The sequence below is a fragment of the Rhinopithecus bieti genome, unplaced genomic scaffold, assembly GCF_001698545.2.
Source record: "Rhinopithecus bieti isolate Rb0 unplaced genomic scaffold, ASM169854v2 scaffold_53725, whole genome shotgun sequence".
In the NCBI taxonomy this organism is placed as follows: domain Eukaryota; kingdom Metazoa; phylum Chordata; class Mammalia; order Primates; family Cercopithecidae; genus Rhinopithecus; species Rhinopithecus bieti.
Window position 1 is genome coordinate 154,121 of NW_016821451.1, and position 24,638 is coordinate 178,758.

At 34.0% G+C, this 24,638-nt stretch overlaps 1 protein-coding gene across 1 annotated transcript in view; it reads right to left on the bottom strand.

Moving 5' to 3' along the window:
- LOC108520834 (activating signal cointegrator 1 complex subunit 3-like) overlaps positions 1-24,638 on the bottom strand; it is a 182,135-nt gene that overhangs the window by 141,571 nt on the left and 15,926 nt on the right. The window contains exons 3-4 of the mRNA XM_017860374.1: positions 24,452-24,600; positions 8,609-9,168 (exon numbers count right to left, since the gene is read on the bottom strand). Coding sequence (XP_017715863.1) covers positions 8,609-9,168; positions 24,452-24,506 — 615 coding nt within the window. The 5' untranslated portion in view covers positions 24,507-24,600. The remainder of the gene's footprint in view (positions 1-8,608; positions 9,169-24,451; positions 24,601-24,638) is intronic.

Genomic DNA, 24,638 nt, shown 5'->3' on the forward strand with positions numbered 1-24,638 from the left:
TTTTTTGTATTTTTTAGTAGAGACGGGGTTTAACCGTGTTAGCCAGGATGGTCTCGATCTCCTGACCTCGTGATCCGCCCGTCTCGGCCTCCCAAAGTGCTGGGATTACAGGCTTGAGCCACCGCGCCCGGCCGAACACAGGATTCTTGAGTTTTTCCTCATAAAAACTGTATCCCTTTTAAAGTAAAAATAGTAATGAATAACCTAAAATAGCAGACAATGTGGAAGTGAAAAGAAACTTGGGAGAAAATGGGCATATCACTTTAGAGTATGCAGTATGAACATATTCAGACATATACCCACAAATTAAAGACAGACAAAAGATACATCTGATCCAAATAATTTTCCACCCAAAACCAGTGAGTACTTTTGAATGCAAAATGTTTAGTGATAGGAATACATTCAAAAAGTTTATATACACATGAGTAAATATTTAGGATAAGAGTCTTTTTGTTTTCGTTTTTGACAGGCTCTTACTCTGTCACCAGCATGGAGGGCAGTGGCACAGTCATGACTCACTAAAGCCTCAACCTCCCAGGCTCAAGTGATCCTCCCACCTCAGCCTCTCAAGTAGCTGGGACTATACGCACATGCCACCATGCCTGGCTAAGTTTTTTTCCTTTTTTAGCGTTAGAGTCTTTATTGCAATGTTATTTATAATAGCAAAAAACTAGATAAAACTTGAATCTTCAATAGCAAATAATAATACTACCCTGCAACCATTAAAAATTATTACATTATAGATTATTCTCATTAAAACAAGCATTACAAAATGTTAAGGAACATAAAAGCAGGTTCAAAATTATATATCCTGTGTGACCTAGTTTTAAGTATTTTATTTTAAAAGATATATACTCCAAAATTTTGCAGTATGACTGAATAATGGTGGGTTCCCAGATGATATAGTTCCTGCATTCTGCTTATATATGAACTAAATTTTCTAAAACTATGACATATTTTTCAAAATTAGAAAAATATAGTTGTATAAAAAATGGGTGGCAATAAAATGGAAATTTCCATCACTATACTGAAAAAAAAAAAGAGAAAAAAATTGATTGGTATCTAATAAAACACTATGGCTTCACTAGTAGCCATAAACTGAGAAAATTAGAAGGACATAAGAGAAAAAAATGGTGGCAAAATCACAGTAAGTAACAAATCAAAAAATGTTCTTTCCTTCGGAAAGGTAAAAGAGTCATTCTCTTACTACTACTACTTTTGCTTGCATCTTCTCCTACAGAGAATGTTAGCTTAAAAAAGAAAAGAGTGGAACAAAACCCATAAATATTGAATGCTAGCTACAGCAAAGGAGACAGTAGTAAGGAACATCCTAGCCCTTCAAATAAGTTCAGGTATGCAGACCCTGACACAGCATATCACGAGGTTCAAGAACCACTTACACATTTGATCTCAGAATCATTGCTGTCTCTTGAGAAATTTTTTTTAAAAAAATAGTAAGTGTAAGATGAAGGCAAAAGTCCCCAATTTGAAAAAAACAAAAGATAAAAATGATGGACTGTGAAAACTACTTAATTGTAAGCTTAACATCAAAAAATGGCAATGTGAATTAAAAAAAAAAAGTCATGACAAAATAATTCTTATGAGATTATTAGGTTAGCGGTTCTTAAATTGGCAAAGCAACTGGAAGTGTGACATCTTTGAAGATGATGGGGCAAAGCATTCTACATGTCAGTACTATTAGAAGACTAAACAGCTGTATCCAAATTGTGTTGATAACGGATTAATGTCAACATAGAAGAAAACTGAAGTTGTACATAGTAAAAAAAAAAAAAAAGACTAAGGAATGAAAAAACATAACTGCCATCATATGTTTAAAAGATAGTCATATAGGAGTAGCTGCCTGTGCCTTTGTTGCCCCATTGCACACATAAAGGACTGAACGGCAGTAGGAGTATTATCAGCTAGCAAAAGAAGTAATTTACAATATAACTACTCCAGAAAGAGATGGGATAACATTTGAATAAAAGAAGCTCTTCATCAGAATAAGTATACCTCATTACATGAGGATCACCATTTCCATAGAATTCTAAACACACAAATACCACACTGGATGGAGAAATTCTATGATTCTAAACATTCCTGTAAATGATAATTTTCAATTCAGGCAGCAGGGTAGAGGCTCTTCTGATTATTTGGTGAAAGACAACAAAAAACCAATACATATTGGTCCTCATAGCTGAAAGGACACTTCTAATTCAATCTGGCTGATGTGGTATCATAGCTCAGCAGTACTAAGGCTACCAAAAACAATGTACAGCACCTAATGAATGGAGAGCCTTTTCATAAAGCACTAATATGAATCTTTCAGTACAGCAACATTTTAAATACCTTATTCTAGTTACAAAAAAAACTATTACACCCTCTTTATCAAATTGTAATACACACATTAAATGAGAGGTTCTCAAAGTGTGAGCTAGAATCTCTAAGATCCTTTCAGAAGATATATGAGGTGAAAATTGTTTTCATAATCATACTAAAACATTATTTAACTTTTTCATTCTCATGTTCCCATGAGCATAATGTAGTGGATTTTTGCAGAGGCTACATAATGTAATGTGTGATATCAGAATATACTGAACACAAAAGTATATATGGGAACTAGCTGTCTTCTATTAAGCCAGACATTGAAATCATTCATAAAAATATGATACAATGCCACTCTTCATACTTTTCTGATTTTAGAAAAGTTATTATTCATTCAAATGTTATTTATACTATAGTAATATGATAGATTTAGTATTTATTATTTTAAATGATTTGGGGCTGGGTGCAGTGGCTCATGCCTACAATCCCTGCACTTCAGGAGGCCGTGGCAAGAGGATCACTTGAGGCCAGGAATTCGTGACCAGTCAGGGTGACATCACAGAACCCTGTCTCTACAAAAATATTCTTTAAAAAATTAGTTGCATGTGGTGACGCATCCTTGTAGTCCTAACTACTAGAGAGTCTGTGGCAGGAGGATTGCTTGAGCCCAGGAGTTACAGGTTATAGTAAGCTATGGTCATGCCACTACACTCCAGCCTGGGTAACAGAATGAGACTCTGTCTCTGAAAGGATAATAAAAAAGACTAAAAAAAAAAATGATTTAATAGACACTTATTAAATTAATATAGTAAAAATTTTCAATTTTGATTCCTAATATGGTAAATATCAATAGAGCTCAATAACAAAGAAAAAGTATATGAGGTTCTCAGTAATTTTTAAGAGTGCAAAAGAGTTTCGAGAACAAAAAACTTGAGAATCATTGTATTAAAGCAAGCTAATTATTCTCCACCAAATTTTCAAAGGATGATAGAATCATTTCTGACGCAAATAAGTTCCAAAAATACACAGTCTTCCCTCAGAAGACAATCTAACCAAATAACTCACACTGCTGGACATCAGACATGTATCTGGAGGTTCAGAAATGAACTTGCATGGGTCAAGTAATGCCATCTGCCTAGAGTCAAGAGATAATACTAACAGCAAATGTCAAATCACAAATGCTATAAAGCAGCAGCCCATCTGCACAAAAGCAAACTACGGTTATATCAATAAAATCAAAACTCACTTTTTCTAAAAACTCATTACACAGTAACTCTATCAATATTTACAGCAGCATTAATAGCTTTGCAAATAGCATGTAATATTAAATAGTACTGAGATATGTATACTTCAATATATCTCCAATATGCTAGCCTTTCAGATCCCACTTTAAATATTTCTCAAGCTTTTTTTTTTATTAACATCTTTTCCATCTTAACAAGAACTATTAATATCAGAACTCACTTCAAAACTTAGTCCAAAAGATTTTCTTTAGGGTAGGCACACGTTAAAAGCCAGGCAGGAAAAAAATAAAATAATTAAATAATTCCCTGAATTAAGACCTCACTTTTAAACATCACTTTATTATTGGAAACATCCATAGATAAGAAGGCATAGATAAAAATTTATTTACTGACATATAAGGTATACACCTAAATACAAGTTTGATTATACAACTATATGGTGCAAACACTTGAGAACCTGGTCTGTGAAACATTATGTCTCATATATATTATCTCACAAATCCTCACAGCAACACTGTGAAGCAAATATTTCACAAATTAGAGAAATGAGGTTCACAAGAGCTTAGTAATTTGCCCATAGTCAGTAAGACATAAGCAAACAGAGACAAAATTTGGCCTGGCTTTGTAAGAAAAGAGATTCCTTCAAAGAGCCTTGCCAGTTAATGTTCTTTTCTTCAAAACATCTGATGGCATACTAGATAAGAATGGTAGATCTATGCTGAGAAAAAAAGTCCCAGCATTTCTACCACTCTCTTGCTTTGTGACTTTAGTAAACAACTAACTGAACCTCAGTTTTCTTCACCTTTATAAAGAGGATATCATTCCTACACATTGCAGGACTGTGAAGAAGCTGGTTAGGTCAAAGAAGAAAGCCTGGCTCAGGTCCATACATAACAGGCACTTAAAACCTGGTAGCTTTACTGTTGTTAATACTACTACTTTCTAGGGTAAAATTTTCTGTTGAAATTCCATTAATTACACCATTCCAATAGAACGAATCCTACTGCTACAATTCTGGTTCTGAAACAGCAGCAGCAGGAAGATAATCTGTACCAATAATAGACAGGTTTTGATTAAGAAAATAACAAGGAATATTCAAGTCCTATTCACTTCCAGGTGTTAAAATGCACTTCTAAAAGTGAATACAATTCAAGAACATAAAGAACCTTAAAGATCTTCTAGCCAATCAAATTCTAAGGCTAAATCATAATGCCTACAGTCTTACCTGGAAAATTACAGAAGCCAAAAGAAGAAATGCTCTTAGAAGAAAGTAACATAGAGGCTCAAGGTAGGGAGGGAAAAGGGGATGATATTCGCAAAAGCTAAGAAGCGTGTTGTTTTATTAGTACAACATACAGGAGAACACAAACGTACATTCTATGTAATGAATTCCCCGAGGAATTATTAAAACTCATCTTAAACATGTCTAAAACATGAGGACATAGATGTACTTTCTATGTAATGAATTCCCTGAGGAATTATTAAAATTTATCTTAAACAAGTCTAAAACAGGAGAACATAGATGTACTTTCTATGTAATAAATTCCCTGAGAAATTATTAAAACTTATCTTGGCCGGGCGCGGTGGCTCAAGCCTGTAATCCCAGCACTTTGGGAGGCCGAGACGGGCGGATCACGAGGTCAGGAGATCGAGACCATCCTGGCTAACACGGTGAAACCCCGTCTCTACTAAAAAATACAAAAAACTAGCCGGGTGAGGTGGCGGGCGCCTGTAGTCCCAGATACTTGGGAGGCTGAGGCAGGAGAATGGCGTGAACCCGGGAGGCGGAACTTGCAGTGAGCCGAGATCCGGCCACTGCACTCCAGCCTGGGCGACAGAGCGAGACTCCGTCTCAAAAAAAAAAAAAAACTTATCTTAAGCAGGGTCTAAAAGTTTCATCCTTTTATTTCAGCCAATTCCTTATTTGAAACTCTAAAAGGAAAAGATCTTGTTTCTAAAGAAATTTTGAATTAAGAGTAGATGTCAATAATTCCCCTACATAAATTTAAGATGCTTAGCTTCAAAACACAGGAATATGTACAGATCTACTTAAACTTCAGTGTGCCTGTGTACTTTGTCAGAATGTCTGAATTTACATCCTGGATCCACTATCTACTCTGTACCTCCAGACAAATTTCCCAGCATCTCCACAATCAATTTGCTAATCTATAAAATATCTGCCACCAGCAAGCAATAATCTATGGGGCTGACAAAGCATTTACTTAAGGTACCAGCAAAGCAGACCAGGAAAGTTAGAAAAACTTCTCAAAAGGAACTTGATGTCTGAAAAGACATCAACTTTATCACCATGGTAATAAATGAAATTTCGTCAGATTTTCTTATGCTTGCTTTAGTATGCTATTTTTTAAAAATTTTTAATCACATATGGGAGGGGAGGAGAAATGCCTCAGAGTGTAACTTTTTCAGTTCTTAGGGCTTCTAACATTTTAATCCAGCACTGCCTATCTCAAAGCACTGCTATAAACATTAAATGAAGTCACCCACATAAAGCACTTAACATAATGCCTTGTCATGTAATAATGTCAGTTATTATTATTACTATTGTCATTAGTCTTATTCCTCTCCACATTTCAGTTGGAAACCTCTCACACGGTCTTTGTGGCAAATGTAATCATATGAATATACTTTTTGTTTCCATGTTTCTAACACTAGTTTAACAATAACATAAAGGTCTTTTTTAAAAAGACGTTTAATAGCTAGCCCTTAAAAATGGCTTTATCATCAATTAGTCATTAGGTGAATAAACTATTCAGAGCTGGGAAACCACAGGTTGAGAAGAATTTTTGCCATCAGCATAGAAGTAGCTTTATATGCTTATTATATGCTTTTCTTAGATTATATGTAAAATATTCCCATTTTACATTTCTGGAGCAAGAGCACACAGCATGCTACTTAAATATTCCTGTTTAAATAAAGACTCAAGTAAAAGCTTAAAAAGATATAGAAATTAACTGTTATCATATGAACTGATTGATTATGCTCTTTTTAATTATCCTCTTTCCAGGCTTAAGTATGTAGAAGTAAATAGACAACACACAAGGTATAGCACACCCTAAAGTGAAAACAACACTGGTCAAGAACAATTGTAGTGAAACAATTGTAGGGAAACAACTGTAGAAAACTACTAAAGCATCACTTGAAAATTATACTGAAAACGTGTTATAACAACAGAATGTAACATATAACAGCAAAGCATTATATCTAAAATATAAAGCGTGAATAACCTAAACTGCAGAACAAAAATTATGATAATGATTCATTTTTATACACAAACAGGAAAACACTGACTATATAAAACCATAAAGAACTACCACTCAAGCCACTGATGGGATGTGAAATATTAACTTACATGTTAAACTATCCATTAACCCTGGTTGAAAAAAATCATTGAACCAAACTATGTAGGCTTCAGGGTGGCTTGTCATATACCTTAACAAGGTGCACAGCCCTCACCTCCTTTGCTCTTACCTATCTGCATACCCTTGTTTCTCAGCACTCCACCTTTGCATCTTGTAGGCTTGCTGTATAGAGCTACAGCTCTCTGAAAACAGTGTTCAAGCCTGAAATATGCTCCCTACCTTTCTGGTCCATTTGAAAGAGTTAAATCTAGTCTTATCTTAAGACTTGGTTCAAGCTTAACCTTCTCTATGCATACTTTTCCTCATACTAACACCTCTATAAAATCTATGACTTGTTCTTTTACGCACCTACTTTCTTTGCATGTAGTATTATAATACTTATGATATTTCAATACAGTTACTTGTTGACATGTCTCCTCCTGCTAGACAATTAATTCTGAGAACAAGTTTACTATTTTATTTATCCTTTTACGTTCAGTAAATAGCACTGTACCTAGCAATACAATAAGCATACAATAAATATATGAAAATGAAGCTATTACGAAAAAAATCCAGAACAAATATTCCCCTTCCAACAATCAGATTCAGTTACATACTTTAAAATTGTGGTGAAAGACTAAGAAATACAAACTTACTATAGATATTCAGAAGTGAAAGTAATGGTTTTATGGCTCACTAAGAAAATAAAATATCCATTAATTAGACATTCATAAGTTTCAGTTTACTATAATCATAATTGGATAACCGCTATTATGATGAGCAAATATTAGTAAAATTTTCTTCATAAATCACAGTTTTTAAAACAATATTATGTTCAGAATGTTAGAGAAAACTTAATAGTGTAGAATAGATCTGATATAAATTAAACCAAGTGTAAAACATTCAAGGTAAATAAGACTGATCACAGAATTAATGATACAATACCTTACTTCCAAACTAACATTAGTCGGCATAACACCTATCACTATCATGGGTTAAGTCCTCCAATACCTACTTAGCTAATTCTCTTTTCTCTGAAAAATACAGCTAGTATTTTTTCTGTATTTCTGATATGCAATGTGATTTAAAAATTCTTAATTCCAATAATAACAACGAAAATAATCACAACTACCACATAATCATTATTTACTATGTTACTTATCATTTTGCATATATCATATTCAATCCTTATAACAATTCTGTCTTGATATTGGTGTCTCCTTGAGATAGCCCAACAAGAAAATTGAGTTTCTGAGATATTAAGTTACCTAAAGTGTCACAACCAGTAAGTGGAAAGGGAAGAACAAACTGGTTTCAAAGCCTGTCCTTTCTCAACAGTAGGCCATCTCTCTTAATCTTTCATGAAATATGTTACTCATTCAATTTGTCCAGTATTAAAATTAAGTTGACATCAAACCAGCACTGTCCCAGTAACCAGGGCATGTGGACACCCAACTATTGCCTGCTGACTCCTCTGCTACACTTATTACACTTTCAGACCTCCTGTAACTATCCAGTGGGAAAGTATATACAGGCCTGCTATCTGAAACCATTTGGCTATAGATTCAACTACTATACAGAACATTAAAGAACTTTCTTTGCTAACCACCCATGTTTAAAAACACTATTTCATTAAGATAGTTCACATTAATATAAAAAAATCAATCATTTCAACTATACCTCATCCTGAAGTTCATCACCACTTTTAATAGAAGCAAGCATATCATACAAAGTACAGCAAAGATCTTCTACTCTTGGCACTTCAGTCATTTCTTTCAAAGTTGAATTTAAGTACTTTTCAACTTCACACCACAAAAAGGAGCCATTTGTTTTTTCCACAGGCTTGAGTTCTGGGGTGCAAGCCTCCTGGAGATGTTCATTCAGAAACTTCTTGTAATCTAGGCTTATAGTTTTCTGAGTTTCACCATTTATTGGTAGTTCGTCAAAGTGGTCCAAATCATGCATGTCAAATGAAAACACTAAATTTTTACCAAAAAAAACCCTATCGCCATGTTCTTTTTCTGTCACCTGCACAAGAGCAGTAAGATCATCTTGACTAAAGTGAGAAATAATTCGATTAGTAGCATTACAAGCTGCAGTGGCAGATGATGATGGAAAGGGGCCAAACATCTGTTTGATAGCCTTTGTTTCCTTGTGACCAACAGAGTCCTTCAAGTGAAATGTCATGAAGAGAAATGCAGCCCCACTTTCAATTGCTTCTCTGCCATTATCAGTTCCAACTATTCAAAGACAAAAGAAACAGTATTAGCTCAATTGAATCATGGTTCAAGTTACGATCTTCCAAAAAATTACCACAGATATTCTCCTGAGTAAATCTAACAGTCAAATTATAGCAATAGACCAGGTGTAGTGGCTCCGTATAATCCCCACACTCTGGAAGGTCAAGGCAGGAAGATCACTTGAGTCTAGGAGTTCAAGACCAGCCTGGGCAACATGGTGAGAACCATCTCTACAAAAATTTTTAAAAATTAGCCAGGCATGGTGGTGCGCACCTCTAGTCCCAGCTACTCAGGAGGCTGAGGTGGAAGGATCGCTTGAGCCTGGAAGGCTGGGGCTGCAGTGAGCCATGATTGTGTCACTGTATTCAGCCTGGGAAACAGTTGTGAGACCTTGTATAAAAAACAACAAAAACACAGCAATAAAGATAGCCAATTTAAGGAGCAGGAACCAACACATTCCTGAAAAAGTATTTATTTCCCAAAGAACTACTTTAGATAAATAAATCATTATCAGTAATTATTATGTATCTAAGTACAGAAAATACCTAATAAAATCCTTACCACTTCTTTCTAAAAACAACTTGAGGCACTAGCTAAAACTCACTTTAAAACTAATTTTAAAGATTGATTTGATGAGCTAGTTAAATAAACCAAAGTAAGGTACAGAAAACAACCTGAATTACAGACTTTTGGAGCTTCAAGGAAACCTCAAAAACCTATACTTTTCTTTCCAATTTGTACCATAAACCTGAGATGGCAAGAAATATTTCTATAGTTGTTATTCAAAAACATTTAATACCATCAAGAATATGTATTAAGTTGAAGATAAAGTTAGTCATATTATAAAATAAAAAAGAAAGCTCCTGTTTAAAAGAGGCTAGAAGTAAATATAAGAAGAATCAGCCTCTAATTTATTTAAGGCATTTTCTCATATCCAATTTTCTCAAATAAAAAAAGAAAAGAATCTGTATTTCTGACATGGGTTTCAAAGAATATTCTTAGGGAAGAAAACAAGAATTTAAATCTTCAAAAGGCCCCCAAAGCCTATGTGACTTACCTAAATACTGGTAAAGTTAATAATGTAATGAACACTGATATCTTCCTAAAAAACATGACTCTGTAGTTGCTCCCGCCTGTAATCCCAGCACTTTGGGAGGCCAAGGTGGGTGGATCACAGAGGTCAGGAATTCAAGACTAGCCTGGTCAACATGGCAAAATCCCGTCTTTACTAAAAATATAAAAATTAGCTGGGTGTGGTGCCACACACCTGTAATCCTAGCTACTCGGGAGACTGAGGCAGGAGAATCGCTTGAACCTAGGAGGCGGAGGTTGCAGTGAGCAGAGATAGTGCCACTGTACTCCAGCCTAGGTGACAGAATGAGACTCCATCAAAAAAAAAAAAAAGGAAGAAAGAAAAGAGCAAAAAAGGAAAGAAGGAAGGAAACATGACTCCAATATCATTATTCACAAATTTTCAACAGCTTACTATAGCTTGATCCAAGCTTCTACACTACCAGAAACTGATCCCAGCATTTTATTTTCCAGTCTTATTAGCTATTATACATTTCCTGCTCCAGCCAAAAAGAATTTCTTAACCAAAAACCATGTTCTACCCCACTCTATGCCTATTTCTATATCATACTGATTCTTCTTCAAGGCCTCTGATTTTTCAAATCCTACCCATGTTTCAGAATACAGCTCAACTGCCTCTTTCAAGATGAGTACAACGTTGAATACATTGTAAATGGTATTGATGACAATACCACTGTAGTATTCCTCACTGTACTTAGCCCCAAATAGGTGGCTCCACAAAGATTAGTTGATTCAAACTAGACTCAGGCCTCACTGACACCAGGCTAGTATTTTTATACTACACCAAACTGCCTCAGTAACTTTTTACTTTGTCTGCTATTCAGTCATGTGTAGAAGATTAACAATTTATATGTAGGAAAATAAGCAATTTTACAACATGTGTTTCCAATTTGTTCAAGTATGAAGTCTACTTTTACTGTTATAAATAATTTACACAATTATCTGACATACAATTATTCTTTTAGCATTTAAGAAAATATCTGAAAATCTTCTATAGTGCTTTTAAATTAATTCAATAGCATTTATGCATTTATGTACATTTATTTATTCATTCTATACATTTTACTTATAACTTGTAAAACAGGTTTTGGATAATTTGGGGATTATGGCACTTCTACAGATAATTTAAAAGGGTTGATACAACTGATACTAAAGTCTGAGCAAAATGGAATTCACATTTACAAACATCTACCATTTTAAATATATATTTTTTGTAAAGATAGTATTGTTATCACTTTACATCTTGGGATTTTTTAAAAAATAATAATTTACTAAAACTTTCACATAATTATCTCACTTTGCCCTAACAAAAGTATCTCCATTTTATAGATGTTAAATGGAAACAGAATTTGAGTAATTAGGGAAAGATCAAATAGCTATTACGTCATTAAACAAGATTAACAGTAGTCTTCTAACTCCTAAACAAATTATTTCCCCTATGTCACACTGATTCCCTGTAAATTCCTAGAAAGTAGAACTTATTTCTAATTCATGTTTACAAAATAAATTTTAAAAATAAATAGGTCACCTTAAGAAATAAAATAGTTGAAGAATAGCCTTATTATGTAACGTAAAAGTGTATTTAACTTAAATATCCATTATTAGGTTACTGGTTGAATTCTGATATAGCCACATATTACATTCACTAAATATAATGCAGCAGATTTACATATCTTGCCTTTAAAAGTCCATTAAGAGTGGGTGAAAAGTTATAAGCCCATGTTTGAAGAGAAAATAATTGTAGACTCATAGAAACATCAACAAAGATCAAAGGCTACTTTTTTGGAGTTTCAAATTTTAATAACCATTAACTTAAAACTATAATTTCAAAATCACAAATACTTAAAACATTTAAACTTAGCTGGGTTGTGGTGTTTCATAAATGTTAATATTCTACCCTAATTACTAACTCTCCTTCTGCACAACCTATGTGAAATGGACACGTGTTCATACCACAAAGCAGTATCTCAAGAGAGAATCTCTATATGCCTTACTGTTCTGGGAGTTCCACTAGCCAGCACTATTTGTTGACATGAATGGCTACACAACAAAAATAATGACTATAGCAGTCTGAAAACAATGAACTTTTTCAGGGCACCAAAACATGAGATGGTAACGTCCACTTCCACCACCTTCCTGCAACCACACCTGCTTGTCTTTCCTAAGGGACACCGACATGCTTTCCAGCACGCTGTCGGCATGAGATGACGTGTTGGCGTAAGAGACTGGCTGTTAGCACGCTGCCCGGATGAGAGTGCGGATCAGATTGGAGCAGACCAAGGACTCCAGGTGCTGCGGCCGCAAAGGATGCACCACAACTTGCTCGTACAGCCCACTCAATGTTTTTTTGGTGACTAAAATGCATGATAAGAGTTTGTAAAATGTAGACAACACATCTGACGAAAATGATGTAGTCAGTTGTCTAATTAGCCAAAGCTATCCAAGGCCCAACCTACCTTCAACAAAAATGTAATTGGCAGGGAAATACTAAGCGATTCTCTATGAGCAGCCTGAACCACCACCCAATTGGCCACATCGGAAGGGAGAGATGGGACGGCTTTGGACAACGCGTGTGGTACACTTCTAAAGTAGAAAGGTGTTGTAGTCATGTTCTTGTTTTCCGACACTAAATCCAAAATTGAACATGTTACATTAACTGTGAGAATCCTGTTCCAAAATAGCCTTTTGTTCACTTCTCTTTATATTCTATATGTAATTTAAGTAATAATACAAACGATTAGGTTTATGATCTTTGGTAACTTAACATTTGCACCCAATTCTTAAAGCTTTTTCTGTCTGCTTCATATCACTCACTATGTTCACCTTTCGAAGAGGAATCAGGATTTTAAGTTTAGATTTGGCCACAGATAAGTTGATAAACCAATCAACTGTCGAAGTTTAAATAAAACTTAAGAACTCCAAACTTTTAAAGAAACTACTCTAGAAAACTACATACTTGGGTATCTTTCTGTCTATAAAACACTGAATAACATAAGCCGTAAACCGGAAAACTGCCTCTGCCCACCTGGCACTTCAACTGTAACACATTTAAAAGGATGCACTTAGAAAGTCCCTACAATACTTTTATTAAGAAGAAATACTCATCCTACTTCGCAGTTATATTGAGAGGAAATGGGTTGTGAAATGCACAGTAAACTACAAGGCACTTCCCAGAATTTAAAAAAAAAAGTCAAAAGTCAAAGAGGCTTGCCAAAAACCACAATTAAGTAGCAGAGCATGATCAGAACTCAACTTGGCTAGCTGACTGGTGCTCTTTTATTATAAATAATTTTCAAACTTAAAAAAAAAAAAACTTTACATAGAATCTAACCATATAGAACTATATATTTGGTTGTTACTATATGATTATAAAATATGTTTTTAAAATCAAAGAGTTAAATGATGTTTACAATTGTCAGTCATCCTCAACACACTATTTACATCTGTTTTCTTTTGATTCAAAATATTAAGAATTATATGGTTTTAAGTTGTCACTTTTTTCTGTAGCCTACTTTAATAGTTGAGGAATCTTGGGAAAACGATGAGTAGAAAATTTTAAAGATTGAAATAAAATATCAATCACTTGCATCCATAATTGATAAGTATTTTTTAACTTTTTTTGAGACAGAGTCTTGCTCTGTCACCCAGACTGAAGTGCAGTTTTGAGACGGAGTCTTGCTCTGTTACCCAGGCTGCAGTGCAGTGACGCGATCTCAGCTCCCTGCAACCTTCGCCTCCTGGGCTCAAGTGATTCTCCAGTCTCAGCCTCCTGAGTAGCTGGGAGTACAGGCACACGCCACTATGCCTAGCTAATTTTTATATATTTTTTGTAGAGTTGTTTCACCATATGGCCCAGGCTGGTCTCAAACTCCTGAGTTCGGGTGATCCACCTATCTCGGCCTCCCAAAGGGCTGGGATTACAGGCGTGAGCCACTGTACCCAGTCAGTAAGTATTCAATTTAGAAGCTGTCAATAAATGAGTTCCTTGACCAGTTAAATCCTCAGAGATTCGCTGATTTTTTTGAATCTGGTAAGTATTATGATGTTTTCTTTTACAAATATGTAAAATACAGGACCTTACCTACAACATTAGATACAACAAAGTACATTATTTAACAAAATACAAAAATGATTCAACTTGAATATAAAATATATCATGTCTCCATAATTTTTCCCTCTGTATATTCCTGTTCATTTCCAATCATTACACACATTCCAGTGTAATGATTAAACAAGTACAATATCTAAACTAGTCTCATGAATCTTGCTAATATTTTCCTCCTTTTACAGAAAACTCAGATACAGAGATTACAAAACATACTGATGCTACAAGAAAAAGCCAGGTTTTTTTTTTTTTTTTTTTTTTTTTTTGAGGGGGGGAGTATTAAAACATCTTTCAAATGATCACAAAATTATCAAACTTTTGAGCTAACAGAGGTAGGCATTTTCCATGTGGCTTTTGGGGGAATAAAATGAACAATTTCTGTGATATAATTTTAAAATTGCCTAAGTAATGTAATTTAGTATAATAAGACTCATGTATTTTAGAGTATATAACTCTTTCTGTGCATGAAAGCATCTTTAGCAATACCTTGCATTACACAGGAAATGTATTCAAGAAATGTTCAATATAGTGATTTGAAGGAGTTACTTAAATGTTAAAATTATTACTACATTTACATAAAGACTGTTGCCTTTGGGATGAGCAAATAAAGGAAAGCAAACAAAGATATTTGTTAGAAAAAAAGAGTAGTAGTACAAAAGATTAAAATTAGTTCAAGGCATTTCCCTATGTTTTAAAAACAGCCATTTAATTTTATGTACATTCATTACAAAATGTGAATACTCAACTTGCAACTTTAAGGCAGCAACGAGCCACTATATTACCTTTCCAGTAGTATAAAACCCTGCATCAAATTACAATGTAACTTCCCAGGCAACCAAATAGCTAACATAAAAGTCTGAATTAGACTTCATATAAAAGCTTCCTATAATAAAACCATCATTTTGAGTATCACTAAGGAAATTAAAACAAATCACATAGCTCACTGAGATTTAACTGCCATTTTAGACTTTTTTAACATCGAAGGAAAAACAAAAAAGATTAAAGTATACACTTTAGTATTGTATCCATATATCAGATGCTTAGTAATATTATACTCATAATACTATTTAAAAGTATCACTTTTAAAATGCCTCTACTAAGGAATGCAGTTTTAAATTTTCTTATATTTAAAGAATCATAATTTGTTAATGAAAAATAATCTACTAATAAACTAAAGCAAATTGTCAAGAACTTTTATTTCTTTTTTGGAGATAGGGTCTGACTGTCACCCAGTCTGGAGTGCAGAGGCATGATCTTGGCTCACTCCAGCCTCTACCTCCTGGACTCTGCCTCCTGGACTCAAGTCATCCTCCAAACTCAGCCTCCTGAGTAGCTGGGACTACAGACATGCGCTACCATGCCTGGCTAATTGTTTATGTATATTTTGTAGAGATGGGGTTTCACCATGTTGACTAGGCTAGTCTCAAACTCCTGAGTTCAAGCGATCCACCCGCCTTGGCCTCCCAAAATTCTGGGATTACAGGCATAAGCCACTGTACCCAGCCAGCATCCATTCTGTTTACAATTGTTTAGCTATATTCCCAGGTAATCTGAATTGCCTATTTACACAGCTGATACATTTGCAAAGTCCTCTTGATTTTTATAGTTATCCAGCTTTTTAAAAATTTCTCTTGTAAAATGGACATAAATATAACACCTCTGTCTTTGAAACATTCAAAACACAATATAATGCTGTCCAGTGTTACCTTCTCTATGAATTGTTTCCTGACTTACCTAAGCAGTTTCCTGCCCTTTGAACCAGTAAATCACTGGACACATTACATCTGTCATAACATTTAACCCATAGAAGGAACTATTTGTTTACTAATGGTTATTAGCACATCTAAGTTATAATAAAATTATTCATTGACAGCCACTTATCAGATTAACCCTAGGCACTTTATACTAGTACTTAACATCACAACAACTACAAAGGGTAAGAACTGTTATCATCATATTATAGAAGAGAAAAGAGGTGTAGTGATTAACTAGCTACCCACTAGTAACTGACAGAACTGAATTTGTACCCACATATATTAACTGATACTTTGTAATTATCCCAAACTATAAAAAAGTTAGGAAACTGAAAAGCAAATAAAGACAGTACAAGAAATATAGTTGCATCAAGTACACAGATATAATGCCTAGATGTGGAGCAGATTATTTGGTGAATAAAAGGCAACAAATGTGAAAAGGCCAAATCATTAGCACAGACTTGAGCCCTACCATTATCAAGCTGCTGACCTACATAGGGAACTTGTCATATGAAACAAATTAACCCACTTGGTGTCTTTATCACTACAATAGGTTTTGATATTTGAGCTGAATATATTCCTAATACATATATTTATGGATGTATAAATATGTAACACAAATATAAAAATAGGCATGAGAATGAAAAACACCAATTTATTATATTTATGATACTGGTTAACCAGGGCCTGAGCATGGTACATAGGAGTTGTCACCATGATAGCCAAACCTCAAGCTAAATAAGTACACAAGCATGTCACTTATCAATCTGAAATATTTCATTTTTAATTTATGTAATATATAAAGCATAGTAATTCTATTGACTATAACAATATACAGTACACATACAGCTCAAAGAATTATCAAAAAAATGAACACACCTGTGTAATCTGGTTAACTACTTCAAGAATCAGAACATTATCAGCTACCCAGAAACCTCCCTCACATTCACTCCTAGTCACTACCTCCTTCCTCAAGAGTACCCACTATCCTGACTTCTAAAACCAGAGACTGTCATGCCTAGTTTTCAATTTTATATTAATGGAATCACAATATGTATTGTATGGCTTCTTTTGTCAACATTATAAGATTCACTTATAATGTTATACATAGTTGTAACCTGTAATTGCTATAAGGTAGTCTACATACAACAACTTAAGCTTTTTAACAATGAACTGGGTTGTTTCTACATTAAGGCTATCACAAATAATGTTGCCATGAATGCACATATTTTTGATATACACGTATGTACAAGCATTTTTATTGGACACTGATGTTCTAAGATTTAAAATATCACTTATCCAATCATAGTAGGTAATGGTAGACACTGTCAAACAGTTACGCAAAGTGGTTGTACCAACTGTGAACTCTAGCAGCAGTGAACGAAAATTCTTGTTTCACATTCTTGATCCTAACAATAAGTACGTCAGTCTTTTTCATTTTAACCATTCTAATGGGCATGTAGTGGCATCTCCTTGACTACCAATGAAGCTGAAGCCTTTTTCATGTTTACTGGCCAATTATCTCCTGTGCAGTCCTTGTTCAAAGCTCTTACTCATGTTTTTATAGGATTAGCTGTCCTTTCATTATTGATTTGTAGGAGCTCATATTTAATCTGGATACAAGCTCTCTTTTTGGTTATATATCTTGAAGCTATATTCTCCCACTCTGTGTTTTGCCTTTTTACTCTTAATAAATAGAAGGCATTAATTTTACTACAGTCCACCTTAATCATTCCCTTTGTACTTTTTGTTCTCTATTTGATAAATTTTGGCACATACCAAGATCATGAAGATACTCTTTTACATCTTTTAGGAGATGTATTGTTTTGTGTGTCATGCTTAATTCTGTAGGCTGTTTAAAATTATTTTTAAAATAGATACTTTTTTTCATCTATGCAGTTGACCCAGCACCATATACTGAAAAAATAGCCTTGTCTCACTATTGTTTGGCCTTCATTATAAATCAAGTATACTTCTATCTGTAGGTTTGTTTCTGGGCTATATTCTGTCATACTAGTCCATTTGCCTATTCTTGGACCAACACTACACTGTCTACTTATCTTTATAATAAGTTTTAATATCTACTAGAGTAAGTTTTCCCTCTTTATTTTTCACAGTTAACCAGGCTGCTCTTTGCCTTTGAATTTCCATATAACTTTCATATTACCTTGTCAATTTCCACACATATACACACACACACACACACACCCTCAAACATAAGACTGTGCTCGGGATAGCATTGAATCTATAGATCAATTTAGGTAAAAAATATATCATTATAACAGTGAGTCTTCCAATCCTTGGTATATCCCTCTGTTTATTTAGATCTTTTTTAAATTCTCTCAGTAATATTTTAGTTTTCCATGAAGAAGTGTTGCTTATTTTTTGTAAAATGTATTCCTATTTCATACTTTTGTAAATGGAAAATAAATTAAAATCTATAAAATTTAAGGTAAAATGTATTTACATAAAGATAAATGTAATTTTAATGTGCTTCTAGTAAGTAGAAATAAAATTGATTTTTATATTAACCTTGTTAAATTCATTTTCTACAGGTACAGTCATGTGAAAAAATGGAAAGTTTTTTTTTTTCTTCCAGTCTTTATGCCTTTACTTTTCTTGCCATATTATGTTAGCAAGGATTTTAATATGGTGAGAAACAGAAGTGGTAATAGGCATTTGTGTCTAATTCCGTACCTTAGAGAAGCTTCTAACTTTGTACTATTAAGTATGTTTGTTCTAAGTGTTTTATAGCTACTGCTTATCAGATTAACAAAATCTCCTTCTGTTCCTAGTTTGTTGAGAATTTTTATCATAAGTAATGTTAGATATTCATAAAATGCTTTTTCTCTACTGAATAATCACGTAATTTTTAAACCAACAGCAAATCACCCTATCTTCTCATATTTATTAATCCACTCATTGTAAACATTTGATCACACACACATCATGTGTATTTCTTTTGCTGACACATTTGACAGTACATTTTAATCTTCATGAGATTTCACTATATATACTACGGTATGCTTCTCCTGAGATTTAGGATATCCTCTTACATAGCCACAACATTATCACACCTGAGATCTAATATTACCTAATGACGTCCAGCCTATATTCAGATTTCTCCAATGGCCCCAAAAATATGTAATTTTTTTCTGATTCAAGAGTCAATCAAGGATCATACATTACATTTTGATTGTTATATGCCTTTAACCTCTTTTTATCTACAATAGTACTCTCAGACCTTTCTAAATGACATTATGACATTCTCCATTAAAGCCATCACAGTATATAGATTTCTTTGTAGTTAAGGTTTTTAATTACAGATTAAATTCATTTAATAGTCAAATATTCAGATTTTCTATTTCCTCTTTTGTCCATTTTAGTCATTTTTGTCATCTTAGTCCTCTGAATCTGTCAGAAGCTCTGCTCATCTTCTCATCCTCTTCTTTTCCATCCAGCTTCCTCTTCTGGAATGAACAATTCATTTCTAGGAAAAAGTAGCCCAAATGCCAGGATCATATTTTCTGGGTTAGCTTCTGCTTCCACATCTTGGCCCCAAAAATCTTCACTGCCCTGGTAACTTCTCTGATACAGTAAAACAAACTTTGTATTTTGCAGTTTTTCTAGGTATTCTCTGTAGAGGGTTGTTCCACATTACCCTGTCTGCCACTCTGTGGGAAGCAAAACTCTTTGAACTATTTTGCAATTGGCAATTTTCAAAATAACTGTCACAAACACTGCTATATCCCTTTAACAGAACTTTATAATTCTAAATGTCTACCATTATGTCCATAGACAAAATTGCAGGTTCTGCTAATATCTTTTTATACTTCCTATTCCAGTCATTACTTTACAAAGGGCTTTCCACACTAGATTTTGATTCCTTCTTTTTTAACAGCAAAATCTTACTTCCTTGATAACTCACAAACTACAATGGGTTTACAAATGCCCTAAACCATACTTTATAAGCCACTCCTGTCCAACCTTTTTTGATTCATACTTTTCTTAAAGATGAAGTTATTAAAGTTTAGATGCATAAAAAAAGTCAAAACTCATACAAATAGGGACTTATAAATTAGAAAAAGCAAAACAAATAGGTCTTTGTAAGACAAAATAAGTTGAATAGTGAAATAAACTAGTTCAGTTCTGGTTGAGTCTTGATTTGTATCCACACTATAGTAAAATCATTAGATCAATGCACTCTGGGACAAGTTCAAATATTCTGTTCTGGCTCTTTTAAGAGATATTCAGTTAGACAGTTAAGAGAGTTGATTAGGGAATGGTAGGGTCTTTCTCCTCACTTGTCCACTACTCTTGGCCCCCATCTTAGTTTCTGTCTACACTGTGCAAATCTTACTAGCCTCATGAAATAATTTAAATTCTTAAGTAACAGATGTATGCCTAATAAATAATGCATTTTGATTACTAGTCTCAATCTTGACTTCTTTATTTTAAAAAATGTTTACACTTAGAGCACATAAAATATACTGAAAAAGTTTCATTGCCAACAGAATATAGACTATATTCTTCAACATTCAAGAAGGAGACAGCTATGCCTACAATGAGTATTTAAATACACTAAGATTAAGGACGAAGAATACTATTTTTAAATAATTTATATATTTTCTCCATAAAACTAAATTTTATTATTAAAATAATCTTAAGGGAAGAATCAAACTGTAAAAAGGTATGGGAATATACACATGTAAATTGTGGGCTTGGGAGTGATAGGAGGAATACTTAAAAATAACAAAAAAGAAACTGCCACTTGTAAGACATCATCAGCATTACAGGTAGTGAAGACCACAGAGAACCTTGAGTTGGATTCTTAATACTTCATTTGTTTATTCAACATCTACTGGATCCCTTGCAGCATATTAGGCAATGGAGTAGAAAGATGCTGTGACTCCTGTAATACCTGTTTCATTAAAGCATTCACAGTCTATCAGAGACTTCACTGCTGTGAAGGGAGAAGACAGGAAAATAATTATGAAACAACAAGTACTCTAAAAAAGTATGTATAATAGAACACAATGGGGAAAGTTATTTTAACACATAAAAGAGAGAGGAAAAGCATTATGTCCTGTTCAGGAAATTCAGACAGTAAACACTGCATATGTTGGCATAAAGGTTGCATGTGATCCAATGGCAAAGAGATAAAAAAGTAAATCGTGTCAACTCATAAAGGAGTTTTATGTATCATTCTAAAGAATCTCATCTAAAAGGTAAGCTGGGAGTAAAAATGAGCTTTGCCTTTGACAAAGATCAGTCTAGTGACAGTGAAGAAGGTGGATGAGAAAGGAAGGCTAAAGCAAATGATTACTGAAGTAGTTCAGACATGTGGTGGTAAAAGGCTGAAATGGGGCAATGGTAAATATACAGAGTAAATTTAAGAAGAGTTGAAACGTAGGCTTACTAGGACATGACCTCTAACTACAAGGAAAGAAAAGGTAGAAATCTAGGATTTCTATCATATTCCTATTTCAGAATTTAGATCTAGGCCTGCTTTCAAGACATACAAACCACAGGATTCACTTAACTTTAATGGGCCCTGTTTCTTCACATACAAAATGAAGGCATTAGACAAGATGTCCTCTGATATTTCCTCCAGCTTAATGTCAATTGTCCAGATTAAACAATATGCATAGCCTTGTCTCATAATATTATATTCAAGTGAAATATTTTTTCTTTATTCTCTTGCTTAACCTTTTTAATACAATTATACCAAAATTATCTATGCTAGAAGATAAATATAAGAGAAATGACAGGGACATTTTCCACATGAGACTAATCCTTTCAAAGCTGGTAGCTTTAATTACATTTCCAATATCAGCATTTTCATCCAGAAGGGAAGTTTCACTAAAGCTAATAGTTATTCAACTTAAGCATAGCATTTAAAAATGGGTATAATACATTTAGAATTTGCCTACATCCAACTTAAGATTTTATTTGTCTGATAAATATTATTTTGAGACATTAATCTCAAAATAATCCATTAAGCACACAGGCCAGGTGATCAGTCCCTAAGTATGAATCAAGTATTTACTTCACCACAGGTACAATCCCCAGAATTATATTTAATGACTGGTATTTAAAACAATGTTTTCTAACTTGTGGCCAGACATATCCAGAGAAAGCAATCTAAAGGGTTTTCATTTTTTAAATCTTAAATTCCACATCATTTAGGTAAAGAAATAACTTAGTCATGGTACTGAATAAGCTCAATACATCATTACATTTTGCTCAGTATTCTGAGGCATTTTATAATAGAACTAAACAAGAGGAAGGACACTCTGTATAGTTTTTGAAAAGTACTTTAGTCAGATTCTGGTGGCCTCAACATCTTACAAATGAAGATGTGATGAAGACCAGGAGGGTTAAGACCCTAGTCAAGGTGATGTGGAAGACTGCATTTTCGCCACTATTTTTCAAACAACCTGCCTCTGTATTCTTAAAATATAAAGTCTAAATCTATGCCAAATGCTATTACAAATCTCATCAAAGTGTGCTATATTGCCCCTAGGCTTAAGCAAACTCAATTTTTACTAATGTCCTTGAACTTCTAAAAATCTAACTGCACAACCATGAGACATTTTATACTTTCACAACTTAAAACAATGAGGACATTCAATTAAATATCATACTAGGTTACAGACCAATGATATTTAAATGACATATTTTTAAAAGTTTACATATTTGAAAAAAAAAAATTTATAGATTTGATGACCATAAGAAAGTTTTCAAGTCTATGAGATGTAACAGAAACACAATCCAGAGCTGGTATATGGAATAAAATTGCCAACCAGCAAGCATATGGTAAGGTAAAGATCCAAATTCTCTCCCCACCAAGGAATCACCTGAGAACATTTTTTTTCATTTATTTAACAAATGAATTTTTATTAAGACCCTAAAATATCCTGGGTTCTAGTATAAGCACTGGAGATGCAGAGTTTAACAAGAAGAATAAGATCCTATTCTCATGAAACTTACATCAGAGTGACAATAAACAAGTAAAATGTCAGATAATGATACATGTTATGGAGAAAATGTTATGAATGGTTATAAGATAAAGAGTGATTGGGTAACAACTTATTGGCGTGAAGACCTCATTAAGGAAGTAATTTTTTAGCTGAGTTTAAAATGACAAAAAGGGATCTACCATCATTAAGATTAGAACAGAGTATTCCCAACACAGAGAGCAGCGTGTGCGAAGACCCAAATCAGGTACTAGCTTGGTAGGTTTGAGGAAGCTGAAGGCAGAAATGTGTTTGACACAGTAATGAAGGCAAGAATGAAGTGAGGTCAGAGAGAGAGGGGGAGACCAGATCATGTAAGATCAGAATAGGAATCTGGACATTTTATAGTTATAAACCTGCTAAATTTGGAAAATCTAGAACTATAGTAGTATTAATTATGCTTTTTAGTTATCAGAATTTGGAATATGATGAATTTCAATGTACAAACACAGGGGTTTTTCCAGTCATTTGTTTCATTTAGTTTGATTTTTAACCTTGGGAAAGTAACCTGAGTTAGTATACAATATTATAATTTCAAATTACATTTTCCTTCAAATATAATCAATTGATAAGAATATTAGTCTGGGAAGGGAAGTGAAGCAGTCAAAGTATAGTTTAAGTGCTGTTATTCACTGAGTACTAGGTGGGCATCTATAATAAAAAACTGAGCTACACGGCTTTTAAGCTGCCTTAGAGCTACATTAAAATTTTAATTTACTTTATCCTTATTTTAATCAAGATAGCGGTTTTCAAACCCTGAATTCCTACAAATCCTTCATGCTTGATAGTATTATAATTACTAATTTACTTCTGCCTATCCCCAGCCTGTCACTCTCTATCCTAAGCTCCTTGATAGATAAGGACTGTCTTTTTTTTCTGTTCGAGACAGGGTCTCACTCGAGTTGCCCAGACTGAAGTGCAGTGGCGCGATCTTGGCTTACCACAGCCTCAACCTCCCAGGCTCAGGTAATTTTCCCACATTGGCCTCCAGAGTAGCTGGGACTACAAGTGCGCACCACCACACCCAGCTAGTTTATTTTATTTGTATTTTTAGTAGAGACAGGGTTTTGCCATGTTGCCCAGGCTGGTCTCAGACTCCTGAACTCAAGTAATCTGCCTGCCTCGACCTCCCAAGGTGCTGGGGTTACACGCATGAGCCAATGCGCCCGGCCAGGATTGTCTTTCATAATTATGAATACTTACGCCAGGAAATTTTAGCTTTCCTTTATATAGTATGTTGCGTACAAGGAATCTGTTTTTGAACCTTACTGGTTCTCTTTAAAAAAAAAAAAAAAGAAAAAAGAAAACTATACCTATCTGTTTTGCAGCATGTAATATATCTTTTAAGTCTTCATTTATACTTTGCATTTTACTCTTCTCCAGTTTTCATTCAAAATTTTATTATCTTCTTCCATGTCAGGCCCAAATCTAAAACTTGTTCATGAAGTTTAGATCGTTTTATCTGAAATAAGAGATCATAATGCAGAAAAATACTGCTTA